Below are 26,725 nucleotides of genomic sequence, written 5' to 3' on the forward strand. Positions count from 1 at the left end.
CCAAAACAGTAGCGTAATTCCCTTCAGAAGACGTAGGGTACTTTTTAGAGCAGAAGAACAAATCTAGTATTTTAAATATTATACTCCATAAAAGATTTAAGGAAGTGTTTATAAAAAGTTATATAAAGATGTTACAATATGAGACTATTGAAAATATGTACAAAGTAATTATAAAATAAAGGGATTAAATGAGAATATGTAAAACTCACATGATCTCAGTTCATTTCAGGCAAAACCAGGCTAGTGGGCGGAGCTCCCAAATGTCCCAATGCATCAGGACTGGCAGTGAGGGCTCCTCAGGTCAGACACTTAAATAACCACAGCCTCGTGACATCACTAACAGGGCTGGTTTCCTCAGACCCTCCTATCTCTTCAGTCTTACTAAATTTAACACAAGTTTGTCTAATGCCTGTATCTCCACTACAGAACATGTCAGAATCCTAACACACCCAGCATTCATCTTGTATTAACATTGGCATTCTAATGAGACCAAATTTGGGCTTGATGGGATGCATAGTTCCAGAGAAATCCGTACTTTTTAACCTGTTGGAATTAGAGGCCAGCGCTTACAGTGGTGGATAGATGCGCCGATGGACTTTAGCAATATGTACTTATTATTTTCCTAGCCCAAATTGTTGGCCCAGAATCTTACAAGATTAAGACAAAGAGCCTCATGTTTTAAAAGGGAGATCAGACCAGTTTCAGCTGGTACATCTGTCTATGCATCTATACTGATCGTAAAAATTCCTTTGGGAGGGGCATGAGGGGTTTGGGAGCTGAAAGTCAGGAATTTGCAGCAAGAAGCAATAAAAGCTCTTCAACACCCATTGAAAAGAAAAGTTAAACCCTGAAGTAAAGGGGGGTTAACGCCCACCCTATATGTGCTGGCAGAGAAACTAAACTTATATTATACATTATCCTCAAAGCGTCCACCATTTCTGCCCTCATACAGTAATAGTGTCCACCATTGAGGTCATTATTACGGATGAGGTGTCGTTATGGGGTGCTGCTATAATACTCAGCATTATCAGACTAGAAGGCATTATTATAAGGCACGGCGTGTAATCTGATGGATCTTGTTGTCAGTCTTCTGGTGTCGGCCGGGTCCTGGAAGCCGTGAAGGAGATCTGTTACCTGCTGCGCTCTGTGGAGACCCTGGATGTGAGCGCCACCGTCAGTGCCCTGAGTGTCAGCGCACTGCAGAATTGGACTCCATCTCCACAGATGATGGGTGAGTAAATAACGGAGATTACTCTGTGACATTACACCACGCCGTGGTTTATCCGGTCCCTGGTGGTCTGTGTGTGGCGATATATCCGGTCCCTGGTGGTCTGTGTGTGGTGGTATATCCGGTCCCTGGTGGTCGGTTGTTGGGCGGTATATCCGATGCCTGGTGGTCTGTGTGTGGCAGTATATCCGGTCCATGGTGGTCTGTGTATGGTGGAATATCCGGTCCATGGTGGTGTGTGTGGCGGTATATCCGGTCCATGGTGGTCGGTGTATGATAGTATATCCGGTCCCTGGTGGTCGGTGTATGGTGGTATATCCAGTCCCCGGTGGTCGGTGTATGGTGGTATATCCAGTCCCCGGTGGTCGGTTATAGCGGTATATCTGGTCCCTGGTGGTCAGTGTATGGCGCTATATCTGGTCTCTGGTGGCCAGTGAATGTCATTATATTTGGTCTCTGGAGGTTAGTGTATGTCATTATATCCGGTCACTGGTGGTCACTGTATGGCGTTACATATGGTCTCTGGTAGTCTGTGTATGTTGGTTTATCCCTTTGCATACAGAGGCATATAACCTCTTTTTATTCTTAACATATGTCCATCAAAACAGCATTCATAGATAAAGGTGAAGAATGGTAATCTATTTGCATAGTTTTTCCTCCTCTATCGTATAACAAGCTGGCTGGCCTAGACAATGCGCAATCAGCATATTAGCAAACATCACTAGTCATCAATGATAAAAGCCCAATATGTTACATCAAATGTTGACCTACAAGTCAATATTACAGGTTTACACAAGCAAAGGTCTGTTTTCTTGACCAACCAGACAGAAACACATAAATTCAAAAGCAATATTTACGATGCAATGCTGTGTACTCAGAGGCCGTATATCTGGTCCCCAGTGGTCGGTGTATGTTGGGATATTCGGCATCTGGTGGTCGGTGTAGACGTGGCGTTGTCAGCTGCTGATATCTACCCTCTTGCCTCAGATCCGATGCAATTCGCCCTCCTGGAACTCTCCGTCACCATCTCGAGGCTCCTCAGCATCTACAGTTGGAGTTTTCACACAGATTTCATGTGCGAGATGGACCGGACGATCTGCAGAGCAGAGGCGAGATCAGCGTTCCTCAGCTTCCGCTTATCTGCTGCTCACAATCTGCCCGAGAACTGGGTCACAAGGTCAGAGGGGAAAGGTGGCCATTAAGGGTGGAGCTTCTGATGTCATCTCACGCCTGGTGACGTGGGGTCTCTTGTCTTGCGATAATGTGGGGTCTCTTGCCTTGCGGTAATGTGGGGTCTCTTGTCTTGAGGTGATGTGGGGTCTCTTGCCTTGTAGTAATGTGGGGTCTCTTGTCTTGCAGTAATGTGGGGTCTCTTTTGTTATGGTGACGTGGGGTCTCTTGTCTTGCGGTAATGTGGGGTCTCTTGTCTTGAGGTGACGTGGGGTCTCTTGTCTTGAGGTAATGTGGGGTCTCTTGTCTTGCGGTAATGTAGGGTCTCTTATCTTGCGGTAATGTGGGGTCTCTCGTCTTGCGGTAATGTGGGGTCTCTTGTCTTGCGGTAATGTGGGGTCTCTTGTCTTGTGGTAATGTGGGGTCTCTTGTCTTGCGGTAATGTGGGGTCTCTTGTCTTGCGGTAATGTGGGGTCTCTTGTCTTGAGGTGATGTGGGGTCTCTTGCCTTGTAGTAATGTGGGGTCTCTTGTCTTGCAGTAATGTGGGGTCTCTTTTGTTATGGTGACGTGGGGTCTCTTGTCTTGAGGTGACGTGGGGTCTCTTGTCTTGAGGTAATGTGGGGTCTCTTGTCTTGCGGTAATGTAGGGTCTCATATCTTGCGGTAATGTGGGGTCTCTCGTCTTGCGGTAATGTGGGGTCTCTTGTCTTGCGGTGACGTGGAGTCTCTTGTCTTGCGGTGACGTGGGGTCTCTTGTCTTGAGGTAATGTGAGGTCTCTTGTCTTGAGGTAATGTGGGGTCTCTTGTCTTGCGGTAATGTGGGGTCTCTTGTCTTGTGGTAGTGTGGGGTCTCTTGTCTTGCGGTAATGTGGGGTCTCTTGTCTTGTGGTAGTGTGGGGTCTCTTGTCTTGCGGTAATGTGGGGTCTCTTGTCTTGCGGTAATGTGGGGTCTCTTGTCTTGAGGTGACGTGGGGTCTCTTGTCTTGAGGTAATGTGGGGTCTCTTGTCTTGAGGTGACATGGGGTCTCTTGTCTTGAGGTAATGTGGGGTCTCTTGTCTTGAGGTAATGTGGGGTCTCTTGTCTTGTGGTAATGTGGGGTCTCTTGTCTTGTGGTAATGTGGGGTCTCTTGTCTTGCGGTAATGTGGGGTCTCTTGTCATGAGGTAAGGTGGGGTCTCTTGTCTTGTAGTAACGTGGAGTCTCTTGTCTTGAGGTAATGTGGGGTCTCTTGTCTTGCGGTAATGTGGGGTCTCTTGTCTTGCGGTAATGTGGGGTCTCTTGTCTTGCGGTAATGTGGGGTCTCTTGTCATGAGGTAAGGTGGGGTCTCTTGTCTTGTAGTAACGTGGAGTCTCTTGTCTTGAGGTAATGTGGGGTCTCTTGTCTTGCGGTAATGTGGGGTATCTTGTCTTGCGGTAATGTGGGGTCTCTTGTCTTGAGGTAAGGTGGGGTCTCTTGTCTTGTAGTAACGTGGAGTCTCTTGTCTTGAGGTAATGTGGGGTCTCTTGTCTTGCGGTAATGTGGGGTATCTTGTCTTGCGGTAATGTGGGGTCTCTTGTCTTGAGGTAAGGTGGGGTCTCTTGTCTTGTAGTAACGTGGAGTCTCTTGTCTTGAGGTAATGTGGGGTCTCTTGCGGTGACGTGGGGTCTCTTGTCTTGCAGTGATGTGGGGTCTCTTGTCTTGCGGTAATGTGGGGTCTCTTGTCTTGCGGTGATGTGGGGTCTCTTGTCTTGAGGTAATGTGGGGTCTCTTGTCTTGCGGTAATGTGGGGTCTCTTGTCTTGCGGTAATGTGGGGTCTCTTGTCTTGCGGTGATGTGGGGTCTCTTGTCTTGTGGTAATGTGGGGTCTCTTGTCTTGAGGTAAGGTGGGGTCTCTTGTCTTGTAGTAACGTGGAGTCTCTTGTCTTGAGGTAATGTGGGGTCTCTTGTCTTGTGGTAATGTGGGGTCTCTTGTCTTGCGGTAATGTGGGGTCTCTTGTCTTGAGGTAAGGTGGGGTCTCTTGTCTTGTAGTAACGTGGAGTCTCTTGTCTTGAGGTAATGTGGGGTCTCTTGCGGTGACGTGGGGTCTCTTGTCTTGCAGTGATGTGGGGTCTCTTGTCTTGCGGTAATGTGGGGTCTCTTGTCTTGCGGTGATGTGGGGTCTCTTGTCTTGAGGTAATGTGGGGTCTCTTGTCTTGCGGTAATGTGGGGTCTCTTGTCTTGCGGTAATGTGGGGTCTCTTGTCTTGCGGTGATGTGGGGTCTCTTGTCTTGTAGTGACAGTCTTTTCTACGTCTCGTGCTCGTTGATTTATGCTGGGAGGAAGATCTGTCCGGAGGTGAATTCCCAGAGTGTCGCTGCTGCCAGATCCTTCTTTATTCGAGCCATCTGGGATGAGATGTAAGCGCCTGTCTGAGATAGAGATCCACTCACCAAGCCGGGAGGTCAGGGAGGAGGGGCAGTGTCAGAGAGGAGGGTCCGGGTTCTGGGAGGAGGGGGCTGGGATCTGGGAGGAGGGGCTGGGGTCAGAGAGGAGGGTCTGGGAGGAGGGGCCGGGGTCTGGGAGGAGGGGCTGGGGTCAGAGAGGAGGGTCTGGGAGGAGGGGCCGGGGTCTGGGAGGAGTGGCCGGGGTCAGTGCTCTGGGGTCAGTATTGGTGTTAAGTCACGTGGCCCCCTCTTTCTTGCAGGATCAGCTTCCCGCTTCCAGCCTCGTCGCTGCCCTACGAGTCGATGCTGTTGCTGAGACTGTACGCGGTGACTCCCTCCTCACCCGGCGGCTCCTTCCTCGCCTGGTCCTGCCGCCCCTTGTATGATGACCAGTAAGTGCTCCTTTCCTGCAGGGCGAGGAGCTCCAACAATCCCAGACCCCGCAGATCAGCGCTGACAACCCCGGACCCCGCAGATCAGCGCTGACAACCCCGGACCCCGCAGATCAGCGCTGACAACCCCAGACCCCGCAGATCAGCGCTGACAACCCCGGACCCCGCAGATCAGCGCTGACAACCCCGGACCCCGCAGATCAGCGCTGACAACCCAGACTTTATCATTTTTGCCCTTTGATAAATTGATCACAATCATTTATAAATCGGACCGGGTGAGGGGGCACTCGTTCCTATGATCACATGAAGCTGAATGTGTACAGGTGGGAGAATGACGGAGTCTGCCCCGAGCCACAGGACCAGTCCCCCCCAGGCCACAGGACCAGTTCCCCCGGGCCACTGAGCCACAGGACCAGCCCCCCGGGCCACAGGACCAGCCCCCCTGGGCCACCGAGCCACAGGACCAGTCCCCCCGGGCCACAGGACCAGTCCCCCCCTGGGCCACCGAGCCACAGGACCAGCCCCCCGGGCCACCGAGCCACAGGACCAGTCCCCCCCGGGCCACAGGACCTGTCCCCCCAGGGCCACCGAGCCACAGGACCAGTCCCCCCCGGGCCACCGAGCCACAGGACCAGTCCCCCCCGGGCCACCGAGCCACAGAGCAGGCGCCCCCTCCCTCCTGGGGTTTATCTGGGGCTGATGCAGCTCTGCTCTTTTTCCAGACACTTTGTTCAGGGCGAGTGGCTGCTGAACATGACATCTCACGCCGAGCCACCACCTGTCATCACCCCCGGGGCACTGGAAACTTCCCTACCGACCCTGATCACTGTGCAGGTACTACAATTCCCAGCTTGCTTACTGCATATGGAGTATAAATCCTGTGGATGTGTGGCCCTGGATTACCGCCTGTTACTGACGTGTGGCTTTAGATTACCGCCTGTTACTGACATGTTGTCCTGGGTTACCGCCTGTTACTGACATGTTGTCCTAGATTACCACCTGTTACTGACATGTGGCCCTAGATTACCGCCTGTTACTAACATGTGGTCCTAGATTACCGCCTGTTACTGACGTGTGGCCCTAGGTTACCGCCTGTTACTGACATGTTGTCCTGGGTTACCGCCTGTTACTGACATGTTGTCCTGGGTTACCGCCTGTTACTGACGTGTTGTCCTGGGTTACCGCCTGTTACTGACATGTTGTCCTAGTTACCGCCTGTTACTGACATGTTGTCCTGGGTTACCTCCTGTTACTGACATGTTGTCCTAGTTACCGCCTGTTACTGTCGTGTTGTCCTGGGTTACCTCCTGTTACTGACATGTTGTCCTGGGTTACCACCTGTTACTGACATGTTGTCCTAGTTACCGCCTGTTACTGATGTGTTGTCCTAGATTACCACCTGTTACTGACATGTTGTCCTGGGTTACCGCCTGTTTCTGACATGTTGTCCTGGGTTACCGCCTGTTACTGATGTGTTGTCCTAGTTACCGCCTGTTACTGCCGTGTTGCCCTAGATTACCGCCTGTTACTGACGTGTTGTCCTAGATTACCGCCTGTTACTGACATGTTGTCCTGGGTTACCGCCTGTTACTGACATGTTGTCCTGGGTTACCACCTGTTACTGACATGTTGTCCTGGGTTACCGCCTGTTACTGACATGTTGTCCTGGGTTACCGCCTGTTACTGACATGTTGTCCTGGGTTACCACCTGTTACTGACATGTTGTCCTGGGTTACCACCTGTTACTGACATGTTGTCCTAGGTTACCACCTGTCACTGACGTGTGGCGAGCGTTGGCGGTTTCTTGCTGCACATTGTCGCCGTCTCGTTGTAGGTGGATTTTCCGGACTTGGACCTGGCTTTTCGGCGGCCCCTGCCTGCGGATTCTCCGTGTGCTGTCAGTGGTGAGAGCCCGGCGCTCCGGTCCTTGGCGCATCGCTGCTCCGTGCTGCTGTAAGTCCTTGTGTCGCTGCACTATGTGGTTTGGCACGGGGAGACATCCAGTACGGCTGCCATCATGGCCCCTGTGTTGTCTTCTTTTGCCGCGGGGTTTGGGATTGTGGACAGACTGGAGGGTGAGACTGTGACGGACCCTCTGCTTCTTCTTCCCTGAGGCTGTCGGAGATGGACAGGAAAACTCTGTGGTTTTACCGTCAGAGCCCCCTCAAGCCCCCCGGCCTCCTCCCGCTGATCCTCGGCAGCGCGCCCGGCTGGGACCCACCTACTATAGCTGCCATGTACCGCGTGTTGGAGGACGGTACCTTCTCCAGCCCCCTGGAGGCCCTGCCCCTGCTGAGCCCAAGGTGAGTCCGTGGTCTCCTGGCCAGCACAGTAATGTACGGGCCTCAGCTGCTACAGAACCTCATCATCTACCTGCTTATCTGCAGCTTTGCAGACGGGCAGGTGCGGGCCGCGGCGTGCCGGGAGCTGGAGCGGCTGTCGTGTGATGAGCTGATGGATATCCTGCCGCAGCTCGTCCAGGTGAGCGATTACCACCGACGTCCCCCTTCATCGACCCCAGCCATCCCCATTCTGAGACCCCCAACATCCCCCTGACACCCCAGTAATCCCCCACCGAGACCCCTAACATCTCCGCTGTGATCCCGACAATCCTGTGACACCGCAGCCACCCCCCGCCGTGACCCCAACATACCCCAGCCAATACACTGACGTCCACCCACCAAGACCCCCAACACTCACCTGCCGAGACCCTAACATCCCTCCGCTGAGACCCCCGATATTCCCCTGCTGAGACCCAAAGCATCGCCCCTCGCCATGACCTCCAACATCCCCTAGCTGAGACCCCCGACATTGGTCCGCTGAGACTTCCGACATCCACCTTCATCTCCCTGCCGACACCCCAATATCTCCACTCTGACCCCCAACAACCCCCTGCCATCCCCCCGCCGAGAATCCTGCCACCCCCCGCATCTCCCCCCCGCCGTGACCCCAACATACCCCAGCCAATACACTGACGTCCACCCACCGAGACCCCAAAAACTCACCTGCCAAGACCCTAACATCCCTCTGCTGAGACCCCCGATATTCCCCTGCTGAGACCCAAAGCATCGCCCCTCTCCATGACCTCCAACATCCCCTAGCTGAGACCCCCGACATCGCTCCGCTGAGACTTCCGACATCCACCTTCATCTCCCTGCCGACACCCCAATATCTCCACTCTGACCCCCCAGCCATCCCCCTGCGGAGAACCTGACATCCCCCATCCCCCTGAGATTCCCAACATCCCCTTCCCCGCTGTGACCCCCGACAACCCCAGCCATTCCCCCGCCAAGACCCGACATCCCCCTGCCGAGATTCCTGCCACCCCGTACCAAGAACCCCCAACATGCCCCCGCCGAGAACCCCGACATTCAGAAGCCGAGACCCCCAACATCCCCTCCTGCTGTATCCCCCCTCCTACTGTATCCCCCCTACGCTGTACCACCCCCTCCTGCTGTATCCCCCCTCTTGCTGTACCCCCTTTCCGCTGTATCCCCCTTCCACTGTATCCCCCCTCTGCTGTATCCCCCCTCCGCTGTATCCCCCACTGGCCCAGGACCTCCACCTGCTGTCAGTGATGATGGGAGTCGTTGTCTTTCCGCCTCTTTCTCCTTTCAGGCCGTCAAGTTTGAGTGGCGTCTGGACAGCGCTCTAGTGCGGCTCCTCCTCCAGCGCTGCTTGCAGAGTATACAGCTGGTGCACAGTGTGTACTGGTGAGGGCGGGGCTTACAGTGTGTGCTGGTGAGGGCGGGGCTTACAGCGTATGAGTGAGGCGGGGCTTACAGTATGTGCCAATAAGGGAGATTGCAGTGTGTACTGTGAGGGCGGGGCTTACAGTGTGCTGGTGGTAGCAGGGCTTACTGTGTAAGGGTGAGGGCGGGGCTTAGATTGTTTATTGGTGAGGGCGGGGCTTAGATTGTTTATGGGTGAGGGCGGGGCTTAGATTGTTTATGGGTGAGGGCGGGGCTTAGATTGTTTATGGGTGAGGGCAGGGCTTAGATTGTTTATGGGTGGGGGCGAGGCTTAGATTGTTTGTGGGTGGGGGTGGGGCTTAGATTGTTTATGGGTGGGGGCGGGGCTTAGATTGTTTATGGGTGGGGCGGGGCTTAGATTGTTTATGGGTGAGGGCGGGGCTTAGATTGTTTATGGGTGGGGGCGAGGCTTAGATTGTTTGTGGGTGGGGGCGGGGCTTAGATTGTTTATGGGTGGGGCGGGGCTTACACTGAGTGCTGGTGAGGGCGGGGTTTACAGTGTGTACAGGAGATTGTGAGGATCAGAGAGAAGAGCGACCAAGGTTATTAGAGGACTGGGGGGTCTGCAATACCAAGAGAGGTTATTACACTGGGGGCTATTTAGTTTGGAAAAGCGAAGACTAAGGGGTGATCTTATGTTAATGTATAAATATATGAGGGGACAGTACAAAGACCTTTCTGATGATCTTTTTAATCATAGACCTGAGACAGCGACAAGGGGGCATCTTCTACGTCTGGAGGAAAAAAGGTTTAAGCATAATAACAGACGTGGATTCTTTACTGTAAGAGCAGTGAGACTATGGAACTCTCTGCCGTGTGATGTTGTAATGAGTGATTCATTACTTACATTTAAGAGGGGACTGGATACCTTTCTGGAAAAGTATAATGTTACAGGATATATACACTAGATTCCTTGATAGGGCGTTGATCCAGGGAACTAGTCTGATTGCCGTATGTGGAGTCGGGAAGGAATTTTTTTCCCCAATGTGGAGCTTACTCTTTGCCACATGGTTTTTTTTTGCCTTCCTCTGGATCAACATGTTAGGGCAAGTTAGGTTAGGCTATGGGTTGAACTACATGGACTTATAGTCTTCCTTCAACCTTAATAACTAACTATGTATGCTGGTGAGGGGGGGGCTTACAGTGTGGGTGAGGGCGGGGCTCAGTGTGTGCTGGTGAGGGCGGGGCTCAGTGTGTGCTGGTGAGGGCGGGGCTTAGTGTGTGCTGGTGAGGGCGGGGCTTAGTGTCTGCTGGTGAGGGTGGGGCTTATACTGTGTGTATTGGTGAGGGCGGGGCTTTATGATTGCACGGACACCAGGAGGCGCAGTCCATGCTTTTGGTTTCTCTCTCTCTCGCCCGCAGGCTGCTGACAGACGCCGCTTCTGAGCCTCATTACCGTGGCTGGTATCAGCGGCTTCTGAGCGCCGTCCATCACTGCGTTGGCCGAGCCGTCAGCGACCAACTCTCCACACAGAAGAGGCTGATGGGAATCCTGGGAGACGTCGCGGAGACCGTGAGAAATTCTCCAGAGGAGAAGAGGCAGGTGAGGAGTGACTACTGTCTTCCATGCTTTACACTGCTGCCGTCCTCCGTGCTTTATACTGCTGCCGTCCTCCGTGCTTTATACTGCTGCCGTCCTCCGTGCTTTACACTGCTGCCGTCCTCCGTGCTTTATACTGCTGCCGTCCTCCGTGCTTTATACTGCTGCCGTCCTCCGTGCTTTATACTGCTGCCGTCCTCCGTGCTTTATACTGCTGCCGTCCTCCGTGCTTTACACTGCTGCCGTCCTCCGTGCTTTATACTGCTGCCGTCCTCCGTGCTTTATACTGCTGCCGTCCTCCGTGCTTTACACTGCTGCCGTCCTCCGTGCTTTATACTGCTGCCGTCCTCCGTGCTTTATACTGCTGCCGTCCTCCGTGCTTTATACTGCTGCCGTCCTCCGTGCTTTATACTGCTGCCGTCCTCCGTGCTTTACACTGCTGCCGTCCTCCGTGCTTTACACTGCTGCCGTCCTCCGTGCTTTATACTGCTGCCGTCCTCCGTGCTTTATACTGCTGCCATCCTCCGTGCTTTACACTGCTGCCGTCCTCCGTGCTTTACACTGCTGCCGTCCTCCGTGCTTTACACTGCTGCCGTCCTCCGTGCTTTATACTGCTGCCGTCCTCCGTGCTTTATACTGCTGCCGTCCTCCGTGCTTTATACTGCTGCCGTCCTCCGTGCTTTATACTGCTGCCGTCCTCCGTGCTTTACACTGCTGCCGTCCTCCGTGCTTTACACTGCTGCCGTCCTCCGTGCTTTATACTGCTGCCGTCCTCCGTGCTTTATACTGCTGCCGTCCTCCGTGCTTTACACTGCTGCCGTCCTCCGTGCTTTATACTGCTGCCGTCCTCCGTGCTTTATACTGCTGCCGTCCTCCGTGCTTTATACTGCTGCCGTCCTCCGTGCTTTATACTGCTGCCGTCCTCCGTGCTTTATACTGCTGCCGTCCTCCGTGCTTTATACTGCTGCCGTCCTCCGTGCTTTACACTGCTGCCGTCCTCCGTGCTGCTGCCGTCCTCCGTGCTTTACACTGCTGCCGTCTTCCGTGCTTTACACTGCTGCCGTCCTCCGTGCTTTATACTGCTGCCGTCCTCCGTGCTTTATACTGCTGCCGTCCTCTGTGCTTTAGACTGCTGCCGTCCTCTGTGCTTTAGACTGCTGCCGTCCTCTGTGCTTTATACTGCTGCCGTCCTCCGTGCTTTATACTGCTGCCGTCCTCTGTGTTTTATACTGCTGCCGTCCTCTGTGCTTTAGACTGCTGCCGTCCTCCGTGCTTTATACTGCTGCCGTCCTCCGTGCTTTATACTGCTGCCGTCCTCCGTGCTTTATACTGCTGCCGTCCTCTGTGTTTTATACTGCTGCCGTCCTCTGTGCTTTACACTGCTGCCGTCCTCCGTGCTTTATACTGCTGCCGTCCTCCGTGCTTTATACTGCTGCCGTCCTCCGTGCTTTATACTGCTGCCGTCCTCCGTGCTTTATACTGCTGCCGTCCTCCGTGCTTTACACTGCTGCCGTCCTCCGTGCTTTATACTGCTGCCGTCCTCCGTGCTTTATACTGCTGCCGTCCTCCGTGCTTTATACTGCTGCCGTCCTCCGTGCTTTACACTGCTGCCGTCCTCCGTGCTTTACACTGCTGCCGTCCTCCGTGCTTTATACTGCTGCCGTCCTCCGTGCTTTATACTGCTGCCGTCCTCCGTGCTTTACACTGCTGCCGTCCTCCGTGCTTTACACTGCTGCCGTCCTCCGTGCTTTACACTGCTGCCGTCCTCCGTGCTTTATACTGCTGCCGTCTTCCATGCTTTACACTGCTGCCGTCCTCCGTGCTTTATACTGCTGTCATCTTCCATGCTTTACACTGCTGCCGTCCTCCGTGCTTTACACTGCTGCCGTCCTCCGTGCTTTATACTGCTGCCGTCCTCCGTGCTTTATACTGCTGCCGTCCTCCGTGCTTTATACTGCTGCCGTCCTCCGTGCTTTATACTGCTGCCGTCCTCCGTGCTTTATACTGCTGCCGTCCTCCGTGCTTTACACTGCTGCCGTCCTCCGTGCTTTACACTGCTGCCGTCCTCCGTGCTTTACACTGCTGCCGTCCTCCGTGCTTTATACTGCTGCCGTCCTCCGTGCTTTACACTGCTGCCGTCCTCCGTGCTTTATACTGCTGCCGTCCTCCGTGCTTTATACTGCTGCCGTCCTCCGTGCTTTATACTGCTGCCGTCCTCCGTGCTTTATACTGCTGCCGTCCTCCGTGCTTTATACTGCTGCCGTCCTCCGTGCTTTATACTGCTGCCGTCCTCCGTGCTTTACACTGCTGCCGTCCTCCGTGCTGCTGCCGTCCTCCGTGCTTTACACTGCTGCCGTCTTCCGTGCTTTACACTGCTGCCGTCCTCCGTGCTTTATACTGCTGCCGTCCTCCGTGCTTTATACTGCTGCCGTCCTCTGTGCTTTAGACTGCTGCCGTCCTCTGTGCTTTAGACTGCTGCCGTCCTCTGTGCTTTATACTGCTGCCGTCCTCCGTGCTTTATACTGCTGCCGTCCTCTGTGTTTTATACTGCTGCCGTCCTCTGTGCTTTAGACTGCTGCCGTCCTCCGTGCTTTATACTGCTGCCGTCCTCCGTGCTTTATACTGCTGCCGTCCTCCGTGCTTTATACTGCTGCCATCCTCCGTGCTTTATACTGCTGCCGTCCTCCGTGCTTTACACTGCTGCCGTCCTCCGTGCTGCTGCCGTCCTCCGTGCTTTATACTGCTGCCGTCCTCCGTGCTTTACACTGCTGCCGTCTTCCGTGCTTTACACTGCTGCCGTCCTCCGTGCTTTATACTGCTGCCGTCCTCCGTGCTTTATACTGCTGCCGTCCTCTGTGCTTTAGACTGCTGCCGTCCTCCGTGCTTTACACTGCTGCCGTCCTCCGTGCTTTATACTGCTGCCGTCCTCCGTGCTTTACACTGCTGCCGTCCTCCGTGCTTTACACTGCTGCCGTCCTCCGTGCTTTACACTGCTGCCGTCCTCCGTGCTTTATACTGCTGCCGTCTTCCATGCTTTACACTGCTGCCGTCCTCCGTGCTTTATACTGCTGTCATCTTCCATGCTTTACACTGCTGCCGTCCTCCGTGCTTTACACTGCTGCCGTCCTCCGTGCTTTATACTGCTGCCGTCCTCCGTGCTTTATACTGCTGCCGTCCTCCGTGCTTTATACTGCTGCCGTCCTCCGTGCTTTATACTGCTGCCGTCCTCCGTGCTTTATACTGCTGCCGTCCTCCGTGCTTTACACTGCTGCCGTCCTCCGTGCTTTACACTGCTGCCGTCCTCCGTGCTTTATACTGCTGCCGTCCTCCGTGCTTTATACTGCTGCCGTCCTCCGTGCTTTACACTGCTGCCGTCCTCCGTGCTTTATACTGCTGCCGTCCTCCGTGCTTTATACTGCTGCCGTCCTCCGTGCTTTATACTGCTGCCGTCCTCCGTGCTTTATACTGCTGCCGTCCTCCGTGCTTTATACTGCTGCCGTCCTCCGTGCTTTATACTGCTGCCGTCCTCCGTGCTTTACACTGCTGCCGTCCTCCGTGCTGCTACGGTCCTCCGTGCTTTACACTGCTGCCGTCTTCCGTGCTTTACACTGCTGCCGTCCTCCGTGCTTTATACTGCTGCCGTCCTCCGTGCTTTATACTGCTGCCGTCCTCTGTGCTTTAGACTGCTGCCGTCCTCTGTGCTTTAGACTGCTGCCGTCCTCTGTGCTTTATACTGCTGCCGTCCTCCGTGCTTTATACTGCTGCCGTCCTCTGTGTTTTATACTGCTGCCGTCCTCTGTGCTTTAGACTGCTGCCGTCCTCCGTGCTTTATACTGCTGCCGTCCTCCGTGCTTTATACTGCTGCCGTCCTCCGTGCTTTATACTGCTGCCGTCCTCTGTGTTTTATACTGCTGCCGTCCTCTGTGCTTTACACTGCTGCCGTCCTCCGTGCTTTATACTGCTGCCGTCCTCCGTGCTTTATACTGCTGCCGTCCTCCGTGCTTTATACTGCTGCCGTCCTCCGTGCTTTATACTGCTGCCGTCCTCCGTGCTTTACACTGCTGCCGTCCTCCGTGCTTTATACTGCTGCCGTCCTCCGTGCTTTATACTGCTGCCGTCCTCCGTGCTTTATACTGCTGCCGTCCTCCGTGCTTTACACTGCTGCCGTCCTCCGTGCTTTACACTGCTGCCGTCCTCCGTGCTTTATACTGCTGCCGTCCTCCGTGCTTTATACTGCTGCCGTCCTCCGTGCTTTACACTGCTGCCGTCCTCCGTGCTTTACACTGCTGCCGTCCTCCGTGCTTTACACTGCTGCCGTCCTCCGTGCTTTATACTGCTGCCGTCTTCCATGCTTTACACTGCTGCCGTCCTCCGTGCTTTATACTGCTGTCATCTTCCATGCTTTACACTGCTGCCGTCCTCCGTGCTTTACACTGCTGCCGTCCTCCGTGCTTTATACTGCTGCCGTCCTCCGTGCTTTATACTGCTGCCGTCCTCCGTGCTTTATACTGCTGCCGTCCTCCGTGCTTTATACTGCTGCCGTCCTCCGTGCTTTATACTGCTGCCGTCCTCCGTGCTTTACACTGCTGCCGTCCTCCGTGCTTTACACTGCTGCCGTCCTCCGTGCTTTACACTGCTGCCGTCCTCCGTGCTTTATACTGCTGCCGTCCTCCGTGCTTTACACTGCTGCCGTCCTCCGTGCTTTATACTGCTGCCGTCCTCCGTGCTTTATACTGCTGCCGTCCTCCGTGCTTTATACTGCTGCCGTCCTCCGTGCTTTATACTGCTGCCGTCCTCCGTGCTTTATACTGCTGCCGTCCTCCGTGCTTTATACTGCTGCCGTCCTCCGTGCTTTACACTGCTGCCGTCCTCCGTGCTGCTGCCGTCCTCCGTGCTTTACACTGCTGCCGTCTTCCGTGCTTTACACTGCTGCCGTCCTCCGTGCTTTATACTGCTGCCGTCCTCCGTGCTTTATACTGCTGCCGTCCTCTGTGCTTTAGACTGCTGCCGTCCTCTGTGCTTTAGACTGCTGCCGTCCTCTGTGCTTTATACTGCTGCCGTCCTCCGTGCTTTATACTGCTGCCGTCCTCTGTGTTTTATACTGCTGCCGTCCTCTGTGCTTTAGACTGCTGCCGTCCTCCGTGCTTTACACTGCTGCCGTCCTCCGTGCTTTATACTGCTGCCGTCCTCTGTGCTTTAGACTGCTGCCGTCCTCCGTGCTTTATACTGCTGCCGTCCTCCGTGCTTTATACTGCTGCCATCCTCCGTGCTTTATACTGCTGCCGTCCTCCGTGCTTTACACTGCTGCCGTCCTCCGTGCTGCTGCCGTCCTCCGTGCTTTATACTGCTGCCGTCCTCCGTGCTTTACACTGCTGCCGTCTTCCGTGCTTTACACTGCTGCCGTCCTCCGTGCTTTATACTGCTGCCGTCCTCCGTGCTTTATACTGCTGCCGTCCTCTGTGCTTTAGACTGCTGCCGTCCTCCGTGCTTTACACTGCTGCCGTCCTCCGTGCTTTATAGTGCTGCCGTCCTCCGTGCTTTATACTGCTGCTGTCCTCCGTGCTTTATACTGCTGCCGTCCTCCGTGCTTTACACTGCTGCCGTCCTCCGTGCTTTATACTGCTGCCGTCCTCCGTGCTTTATACTGCTGCCGTCCTCCGTGCTGCTGCCGTCCTCCGTGCTTTATACTGCTGCCGTCCTCCGTGCTTTACACTGCTGCCGTCCTCCGTGCTTTAGACTGCTGCCGTCCTCCGTGCTTTATACTGCTGCCGTCCTCCGTGCTTTACACTGCTGCCGTCCTCCGTGCTTTACACTGCTGCCGTCCTCCGTGCTTTACACTGCTGCCGTCCTCCGTGCTTTATACTGCTGCCGTCCTCCGTGCTTTATACTGCTGCCGTCCTCCGTGCTTTATACTGCTGCCGTCCTCCGTGCTTTATACTGCTGCCGTCCTCCGTGCTTTATACTGCTGCCGTCCTCCGTGCTTTACAATGCTGCCGTCCTCCGTGCTTTATACTGCTGCCATCCTCCGTGCTTTATACTGCTGCCGTCCTCCGTGCTTTATACTGCTGCCGTCCTCCGTGCTTTATACTGCTGCCGTCCTCCGTGCTTTATACTGCTGCCGTCCTCCGTGCTTTATACTGCTGCCGTCCTCCGTGCTTTACAATGCTGCCGTCCTCCGTGCTTTATACTGCTGCCGTCCTCCGTGCTTTATACTGCTGCCGTCCTCCATGCTTTATACTGCTGCCGTCTTCCGTGCTTTATACTGCTGCCGTCCTCCGTGCTTTACACTGCTGCCGTCCTCCGTGCTGCTGCCGTCCTCCGTGCTTTATACTGCTGCCGTCCTCCGTGCTTTACACTGCTGCCGTCTTCCGTGCTTTACACTGCTGCCGTCCTCCGTGCTTTACACTGCTGCCGTCCTCCGTGCTGCTGCCGTCCTCCGTGCTTTATACTGCTGCCGTCCTCCGTGCTTTACACTGCTGCCGTCTTCCGTGCTTTACACTGCTGCCGTCCTCCGTGCTTTACACTGCTGCCGTCCTCCGTGCTTTACACTGCTGCCGTCCTCCGTGCTTTACACTGCTGCCGTCCTCCGTGCTTTACACTGCTGCCGTCCTCCGTGCTTTACACTGCTGCCGTCCTCTGTGCTTTACACTGCTGCCGTCCTCCGTGCTTTATACTGCTGCCGTCCTCCGTGCTTTATACTGCTGCCGTCCTCCGTGCTTTATACTGCTGCCGTCCTCCGTGCTTTATACTGCTGCCGTCCTCCGTGCTTTACACTGCTGCCGTCCTCCGTGCTGCTGCCGTCCTCCGTGCTTTATACTGCTGCCGTCCTCCGTGCTTTACACTGCTGCCGTCTTCCGTGCTTTACACTGCTGCCGTCCTCCGTGCTTTATACTGCTGCCGTCCTCCGTGCTTTATACTGCTGCCGTCCTCTGTGCTTTAGACTGCTGCCGTCCTCCGTGCTTTACACTGCTGCCGTCCTCCGTGCTTTACACTGCTGCCGTCCTCCGTGCTTTACACTGCTGCCGTCCTCCGTGCTTTACACTGCTGCCGTCCTCCGTGCTTTACACTGCTGCCGTCCTCCGTGCTTTACACTGCTGCCGTCCTCCGTGCTTTACACTGCTGCCGTCCTCCGTGCTTTACACTGCTGCCGTCCTCCGTGCTTTACACTGCTGCCGTCCTCCGTGCTTTATACTGCTGCCGTCCTCCGTGCTTTACACTGCTGCCGTCCTCCGTGCTTTATACTGCTGCCGTCCTCCGTGCTTTATACTGCTGCCGTCCTCCGTGCTTTACACTGCTGCCGTCCTCCGTGCTTTATACTGCTGCCGTCCTCCGTGCTTTATACTGCTGCCGTCCTCCGTGCTTTACACTGCTGCCGTCCTCTGTGCTTTAGACTGCTGCCGTCCTCCGTGCTTTACACTGCTGCCGTCCTCCGTGCTTTACACTGCTGCCGTCCTCCGTGCTTTACACTGCTGCCGTCCTCCGTGCTTTACACTGCTGCCGTCCTCCGTGCTTTATACTGCTGCCGTCCTCCGTGCTTTACACTGCTGCCGTCCTCCGTGCTTTACACTGCTGCCGTCCTCCGTGCTTTACACTGCTGATCCCCTCTCCGAGGATAAGGAGCAGAACATCCTGCGCGGAGTCTGCAACACCAGCAACTGGAGATAATGGGAGTTCTGCTCCAACTGCTAGAAAGAACAATTATCTGATGACTACTCCCCTCGCTGGCTGAGGACACCCCCAAATCTGTGATTCCTTAGGAATCTGGAGCTGACTGGAGGATAACACATGATGTAACAGGAGAATAGTGAGTGCAGCTCTGGAGGATAAGACATCATTTAAGAGCATGGCATTGTGTCTCTGGTGTGACTCCTAGGGTGAGGTTCTGTCGCTCTTCTCTTCGGTGACTTCCACTGCTTTCTGCTCCTTCGCTGTCTTTCCCTCATGTAGAGTGACAGCTGCGCTCTGATTATCCGCAGGAAGCTCTGAAGCTCGGACTCCACAAAATTCACCAGTTCTTTGAAGAAGTTCCAAATTGTCGACTTCCTCTGAGCCCAGCAATCGTGGTGAAAGGAATCGACAAAGATGTAAGAAATGGAAGATGGAAGTAGTGTTCACCAGCAGAATAGTGAGTGCAGCTCTGGGGTATAATACAGGATGTAACCCAGGATCAATAATGTAATGTATGTACACAGTGACTGCACCAGCAGAATAGTGAGTGCAGCTCTGGGGTATAATACAGGATGTAACTCAGGATCAGTAATGTAATGTATGTACACAGTGACTGCACCAGCAGAATAGTGAGTGCAGCTCTGGGGTATAATACAGGAGGTAACTCAGGATCAGTAATGTAATGTATGTACACAGTGACTGCACCAGCAGAATAGTGAGCGCAGCTCTGGGGTATAATACAGGATGTAACTCAGGATCAGTAATGTAATGTATGTACACAGTGACTGCACCAGCAGAATAGTGAGTGCAGCTATGGAGGATGTAACTCAGGATCGGTAATGTAATGTATGTACACAGTGACTGCACCAGCAGAATAGTGAGTGCAGCTCTGGAGGATGTAACACAGGATCGGTAATGTAATGTATGTACAAAGTGACTGCACCAGCAGAATACTGAGTGCAGCTCTGGGGTATAATACAGGAGGTAACTCAGAATTACTAATATAATGTATGTACACAGTGACTGCACCAGCAGAATAGTGAGTGCAGCTCTGGAGTATAATACAGGAGGTAACTCAGAATTACTAATATAATGTATGTACACAGTGACTGCACCAGCAGAATACTGAGTGCAGCTCTGGAGTATAATACAGGAGGTAACTCAGAATTACTAATATAATGTATGTACACAGTGACTGCACCAGCAGAATACTGAGTGCAGCTCTGGAGTATAATACAGGAGGTAACTCAGAATTACTAATATAATGTATGTACACAGTGACTGCACCAGCAGAATAGTGAGTGCAGCTCTGGAGTAAAATACAGGATGTAACTCAGGATCAGTAATGTATGTACACAGTGACTGCACAAGCAGAATGGTGAGTGCAGCTCTGGGGTATAATACAGGAGGTAACTCAGGATCAGTAATGTAATGTATCTACACAGTGACTGCACCAGCAGAATAGTGAGTGCAGCTCTGGGGTATAATACAGGAGGTAACTCAGGATCAGTAATGTATGTACACAGTGACTGCACCAGCAGAATAGTGAGTGCAGCTCCGGAGTATAATACAGGATGTAACTCAGGATCAGTAATGTAATGTATGTACACAGTGACTTCACCAGCAGAATAGTGAGTGCAGCTCTGGGGTATAATACAAGATGTAACTCAGGATCAGTAATGTAATGTATGTACACAGTGACTGTACCAGCAGAATAGTGAGTGCAGCTCTGGAGTATAATACAGGATGTAACTCAGGATCAGTAATGTAATATATGTACACAGTGACTGCACCAGCAGAATAGTGAGTGCAGCTCTGGAGTATAATACAGGATATAACTCAGGATCAGTAATGTAATGTATGTACACAGTGACTGCACCAGCAGAATAGGGAGTGCAGCTCTGGGGTATAATACAGGATGTAACTCAGGATCAGTAATGTAATATATGTACACAGTGACTGCACCAGCAGAATAGTGAGTGCAGCTCTGGAGTATAATACAGGATATAACTCAGGATCAGTAATGTAATGTATGTACACAGTGACTGCACCAGCAGAATAGTGAGTGCAGCTCTGGGGTATAATACAGGATGTAACTCAGGATCAGTAATGTAATGTATGTACACAGTGACTGCACCAGCAGAATAGTGAGTGCAGCTCTGGAGTATAATACAGGAGGTAACTCAGGAGCAGTAATGTAATCTATGTGCACAGTGACTGCACCAGCAGAATAGTGAGTGCAGCTCTGGGGTATAATACAGGATGTAACTCAGGATCAGTAATGTATATACACAGTGACTGCACCAGCAGAATAGTGAGTGCAGCTCTGGAGTATAATACAGGATGTAACTCAGGATCAGTAATATAATGTATGTACACAGTGACTGCACCAGCAGAATAGTGAGTGCAGCTCTGGGGTATAATACAGGATGTAACTCAGGATCAGTAATGTAATGTATGTACACAGTGACTGCACAAGCAGAATAGTGAGTGCACGCTCTGGGGTATAATACAGGAGGTAACTCAGGATCAGTAATGTATGTACACAGTGACTGCACCAGCAGAATAGTGAGTGCAGCACTGGGGTATAATACAGGAGGTAACTCAGGATCAGAAATGTAATGTATGTACACAGTGACTGCACCAGCAGAATAGTGAGTGCAGCTCTGGAGGATGTAACTCAGGATCGGTAATGTAATGTATGTACACAGTGACTGCACCAGCAGAATAGTGAGTGCAGCTCTGGGGTATAATACAGGATGTAACTCAGGATCAGTAATGTAAAGTATGTACACAGTGACTGCACCAGCAGAATAGTGAGTGCAGCTCTGGAGTATAATACAGGATGTAACTCAGGATCAGTAATGTAATGTATGTACACAGTGACTGCACCAGCAGAATAGTGAGTGCAAGCTCTGGGGTATAATACAGGAGGTAACTCAGGATCAGTAATGTAATGTATGTACACAGTGACTGCACCAGCAGAATAGTGAGTGCAGCTCTGGGGTATAATACAGGAGGTAACTCAGGATCAGTAATGTAATGTATGTACACAGTGACTGCACCAGCAGAATAGTGAGTGCAGCTCTGGAGTATAATACAGGAGGTAACTCAGGATCAGTAATGTAATGTATCTACACAGTGACTGCACCAGCAGAATAGTGAGCGCAGCTCTGGAGTAAAATACAGGATGTAACTCAGGATCAGTAATGTATGTACACAGTGACTGCACAAGCAGAATGGTGAGTGCAGCTCTGGGGTATAATACAGGATGTAACTCAGGATCAGTAATGTAATGTATGTACACAGTGACTGCACCAGCAGAATAGTGAGTGCAGCTCTGGAGTATAATACAGGAGGTAACTCAGGATCAGTAATGTAATGTATCTACACAGTGACTGCACCAGCAGAATAGTGAGCGCAGCTCTGGGGTATAATACAGGATGTAACTCAGGATCAGTAATGTAATGTATGTACACAGTGACTGCACCAGCAGAATAGTGAGTGCAGCTATGGAGGATGTAACTCAGGATCGGTAATGTAATGTATGTACACAGTGACTGCACCAGCAGAATAGTGAGTGCAGCTCTGGAGGATGTAACACAGGATCGGTAATGTAATGTATGTACAAAGTGACTGCACCAGCAGAATACTGAGTGCAGCTCTGGGGTATAATACAGGAGGTAACTCAGAATTACTAATATAATGTATGTACACAGTGACTGCACCAGCAGAATAGTGAGTGCAGCTCTGGAGTAAAATACAGGATGTAACTCAGGATCAGTAATGTATGTACACAGTGACTGCACAAGCAGAATGGTGAGTGCAGCTCTGGGGTATAATACAGGAGGTAACTCAGGATCAGTAATGTAATGTATCTACACAGTGACTGCACCAGCAGAATAGTGAGTGCAGCTCTGGGGTATAATACAGGAGGTAACTCAGGATCAGTAATGTATGTACACAGTGACTGCACCAGCAGAATAGTGAGTGCAGCTCCGGAGTATAATACAGGATGTAACTCAGGATCAGTAATGTAATGTATGTACACAGTGACTTCACCAGCAGAATAGTGAGTGCAGCTCTGGGGTATAATACAAGATGTAACTCAGGATCAGTAATGTAATGTATGTACACAGTGACTGTACCAGCAGAATAGTGAGTGCAGCTCTGGAGTATAATACAGGATATAACTCAGGATCAGTAATGTAATGTATGTACACAGTGACTGCACCAGCAGAATAGTGAGTGCAGCTCTGGGGTATAATACAGGATGTAACTCAGGATCAGTAATGTAATGTATGTACACAGTGACTGCACCAGCAGAATAGTGAGTGCAGCTCTGGAGTATAATACAGGAGGTAACTCAGGAGCAGTAATGTAATCTATGTGCACAGTGACTGCACCAGCAGAATAGTGAGTGCAGCTCTGGGGTATAATACAGGATGTAACTCAGGATCAGTAATGTATATACACAGTGACTGCACCAGCAGAATAGTGAGTGCAGCTCTGGAGTATAATACAGGATGTAACTCAGGATCAGTAATATAATGTATGTACACAGTGACTGCACCAGCAGAATAGTGAGTGCAGCTCTGGGGTATAATACAGGATGTAACTCAGGATCAGTAATGTAATGTATGTACACAGTGACTGCACAAGCAGAATAGTGAGTGCACGCTCTGGGGTATAATACAGGAGGTAACTCAGGATCAGTAATGTATGTACACAGTGACTGCACCAGCAGAATAGTGAGTGCAGCACTGGGGTGTAATACAGGAGGTAACTCAGGATCAGAAATGTAATGTATGTACACAGTGACTGCACCAGCAGAATAGTGAGTGCAGCTCTGGAGGATGTAACTCAGGATCGGTAATGTAATGTATGTACACAGTGACTGCACCAGCAGAATAGTGAGTGCAGCTCTGGGGTATAATACAGGATGTAACTCAGGATCAGTAATGTAAAGTATGTACACAGTGACTGCACCAGCAGAATAGTGAGTGCAGCTCTGGAGTATAATACAGGATGTAACTCAGGATCAGTAATGTAATGTATGTACACAGTGACTGCACCAGCAGAATAGTGAGTGCAAGCTCTGGGGTATAATACAGGAGGTAACTCAGGATCAGTAATGTAATGTATGTACACAGTGACTGCACCAGCAGAATAGTGAGTGCAGCTCTGGGGTATAATACAGGAGGTAACTCAGGATCAGTAATGTAATGTATGTACACAGTGACTGCACCAGCAGAATAGTGAGCGCAGCTCTGGGGTATAATACAGGATGTAACTCAGGATCAGTAATGTAATGTATGTACACAGTGACTGCACCAGCAGAATAGTGAGTGCAGCTCTGGAGGATGTAACTCAGGATCGGTAATGTAATGTATGTACACAGTGACTGCACCAGCAGAATAGTGAGTGCAGCTCTGGAGGATGTAACACAGGATCGGTAATGTAATGTATGTACACAGTGACTGCACCAGCAGAATACTGAGTGCAGCTCTGTGGTATAATACAGGAGGTAACTCAGAATTACTAATATAATGTATGTACACAGTGACTGCACCAGCAGAATAGTGAGTGCAGCTCTGGGGTATAATACAGGATGTAACTCAGGATCAGTAATGTATATACACAGTGACTGCACCAGCAGAATAGTGAGTGCAGCTCTGGAGTATAATACAGGATGTAACTCAGGATCAGTAATATAATGTATGTACACAGTGACTGCACCAGCAGAATAGTGAGTGCAGCTCTGGAGTATAATACAGGAGGTAACTCAGGATCAGTAATGTAATGTATCTACACAGTGACTGCACCAGCAGAATAGCGAGTGCAGCTCTGGGGTATAATACAGGAGGTAACTCAGGATCAGTAATGTATGTACACAGTGACTGCACCAGCAGAATAGTGAGTGCAGCTCTGGGGTATAATACAGGATGTAACTCAGGATCAGTAATGTAATGTATGTACACAGTGACTTCACCAGCAGAATAGTGAGTGCAGCTCTGGGGTATAATACAAGATGTAACTCAGGATCAGTAATGTAATGTATGTACACAGTGACTGCACCAGCAGAATAGTGAGTGCAGCTCTGGAGTATAATACAGGATATAACTCAGGATCAGTAATGTAATGTATGTACACAGTGACTGCACCAGCAGAATAGTGAGTGCAGCTCTGGGGTATAATACAGGATGTAACTCAGGATCAGTAATGTAATGTATGTACACAGTGACTGCACCAGCAGAATAGTGAGTGCAGCTCTGGAGTATAATACAGGAGGTAACTCAGGAGCAGTAATGTAATCTATGTGCACAGTGACTGCACCAGCAGAATAGTGAGTGCAGCTCTGGGGTATAATACAGGATGTAACTCAGGATCAGTAATGTATATACACAGTGACTGCACCAGCAGAATAGTGAGTGCAGCTCTGGAGTATAATACAGGATGTAACTCAGGATCAGTAATATAATGTATGTACACAGTGACTGCACCAGCAGAATAGTGAGTGCAGCTCTGGGGTATAATACAGGATGTAACTCAGGATCAGTAATGTAATGTATGTACACAGTGACTGCACAAGCAGAATAGTGAGTGCACGCTCTGGGGTATAATACAGGAGGTAACTCAGGATCAGTAATGTATGTACACAGTGACTGCACCAGCAGAATAGTGAGTGCAGCTCTGGGGTATAATACAGGAGGTAACTCAGGATCAGAAATGTAATGTATGTACACAGTGACTTCACCAGCAGAATAGTGAGTGCAGCTCTGGGGTATAATACAGGATGTAACTCAGGATCGGTAATGTAATGTATGTACACAGTGACTGCACCAGCAGAATAGTGAGTGCAGCTCTGGAGGATGTAACACAGGATCAGTAATGTAATGTATGTACACAGTGACTGCACCAGCAGAATAGTGAGTGCAGCTCTGGGGTATAATACAGGAGGTAACTCAGAATTAGTAATATAATGTATGTACACAGTGACTGCACCAGCAGAATAGTGAGTGCAGCTCTGGAGTAAAATACAGGATGTAACTCAGGATCAGTAATGTAATGTATGTACACAGTGACTGCACCAGCAGAATAGTGAGTGCAGCTCTGGGGTATAATACAGGAGGTAACTCAGAATTACTAATATAATGTATGTACACAGTGACTGCACCAGCAGAATAGTGAGTGCAGCTCTGGAGTAAAATACAGGATGTAACTCAGGATCAGTAATGTATGTACACAGTGACTGCACAAGCAGAATGGTGAGTGCAGCTCTGGGGTATAATACAGGATGTAACTCAGGATCAGTAATGTAATGTATGTACACAGTGACTGCACCAGCAGAATAGTGAGTGCAGCTCTGGGGTATAATACAGGATGTAACTCAGGATCAGTAATGTAATGTATGTACACAGTGACTGCACCAGCAGAATAGTGAGTGCACGCTCTGGGGTATAATACAGGAGGTAACTCAGGATCAGTAATGTATGTACACAGTAACTGCACCAGCAGAATAGTGAGTGCAGCACTGGGGTATTATACAGGAGGTAACTCAGGATCAGAAATGTAATGTATGTACACAGTGACTTCACCAGCAGAATAGTGAGTGCAGCTCTGGGGTATAATACAGGATGTAACTCAGGATCAGTAATGTAATGTATGTACACAGTGACTGCACCAGCAGAATAGTGAGTGCAGCTCTGGAGGATGTAACTCAGGATCGGTAATGTAATGTATGTACACAGTGACTGCACCAGCAGAATAGTGAGTGCAGCTCTGGGGTATAATACAGGATGTAACTCAGGATCAGTAATGTAATGTATGTACACAGTGACTGCACAAGCAGAATAGTGAGTGCACGCTCTGGGGTATAATACAGGAGGTAACTCAGGATCAGTAATGTATGTACACAGTGACTGCACCAGCAGAATAGTGAGTGCAGCTCTGGGGTATAATACAGGAGGTAACTCAGGATCAGAAATGTAATGTATGTACACAGTGACTTCACCAGCAGAATAGTGAGTGCAGCTCTGGGGTATAATACAGGATGTAACTCAGGATCAGTAATGTAATGTATGTACACAGTGACTGCACCAGCAGAATAGGGAGTGCAGCTCTGGAGGATGTAACTCAGGATCGGTAATGTAATGTATGTACACAGTGACTGCACCAGCAGAATAGTGAGTGCAGCTCTGGAGTAAAATACAGGATGTAACTCAGGATCAGTAATGTATGTACACAGTGACTGCACAAGCAGAATGGTGAGTGCAGCTCTGGGGTATAATACAGGATGTAACTCAGGATCAGTAATGTAATGTATGTACACAGTGACTGCACCAGCAGAATAGTGAGTGCAGCTCTGGGGTATAATACAGGATGTAACTCAGAATCAGTAATGTAATGTATGTACACAGTGACTGCACCAGCAGAATAGTGAGTGCAGCTCTGGAGTATAATACAGGAGGTAACTCAGGATCAGTAATGTAATGTATCTACACAGTGACTGCACTAGCAGAATAGCGAGTGCAGCTCTGGGGTATAATACAGGAGGTAACTCAGGATCAG

The 26,725-nt window shown here is 51.2% G+C and overlaps 1 protein-coding gene across 1 annotated transcript in view; it reads left to right on the forward strand.

Moving 5' to 3' along the window:
• Positions 1 to 26,725, forward strand: part of PIK3C2G (phosphatidylinositol-4-phosphate 3-kinase catalytic subunit type 2 gamma) — a 179,439-nt gene that overhangs the window by 118,318 nt on the left and 34,396 nt on the right. The window contains exons 10-20 of the mRNA XM_069762752.1: positions 1,087 to 1,231; positions 2,216 to 2,405; positions 4,653 to 4,775; positions 5,063 to 5,194; positions 5,917 to 6,028; positions 7,029 to 7,147; positions 7,309 to 7,497; positions 7,582 to 7,675; positions 8,813 to 8,907; positions 10,309 to 10,489; positions 18,463 to 18,570. Of these exons, the coding sequence (XP_069618853.1) occupies positions 1,087 to 1,231; positions 2,216 to 2,405; positions 4,653 to 4,775; positions 5,063 to 5,194; positions 5,917 to 6,028; positions 7,029 to 7,147; positions 7,309 to 7,497; positions 7,582 to 7,675; positions 8,813 to 8,907; positions 10,309 to 10,489; positions 18,463 to 18,570 (1,488 nt within the window). The remainder of the gene's footprint in view (positions 1 to 1,086; positions 1,232 to 2,215; positions 2,406 to 4,652; positions 4,776 to 5,062; positions 5,195 to 5,916; positions 6,029 to 7,028; positions 7,148 to 7,308; positions 7,498 to 7,581; positions 7,676 to 8,812; positions 8,908 to 10,308; positions 10,490 to 18,462; positions 18,571 to 26,725) is intronic.

Source organism: Ranitomeya imitator, chromosome 4, assembly GCF_032444005.1.
Source record: "Ranitomeya imitator isolate aRanImi1 chromosome 4, aRanImi1.pri, whole genome shotgun sequence".
Taxonomy (NCBI): Eukaryota; Metazoa; Chordata; class Amphibia; order Anura; family Dendrobatidae; genus Ranitomeya; species Ranitomeya imitator.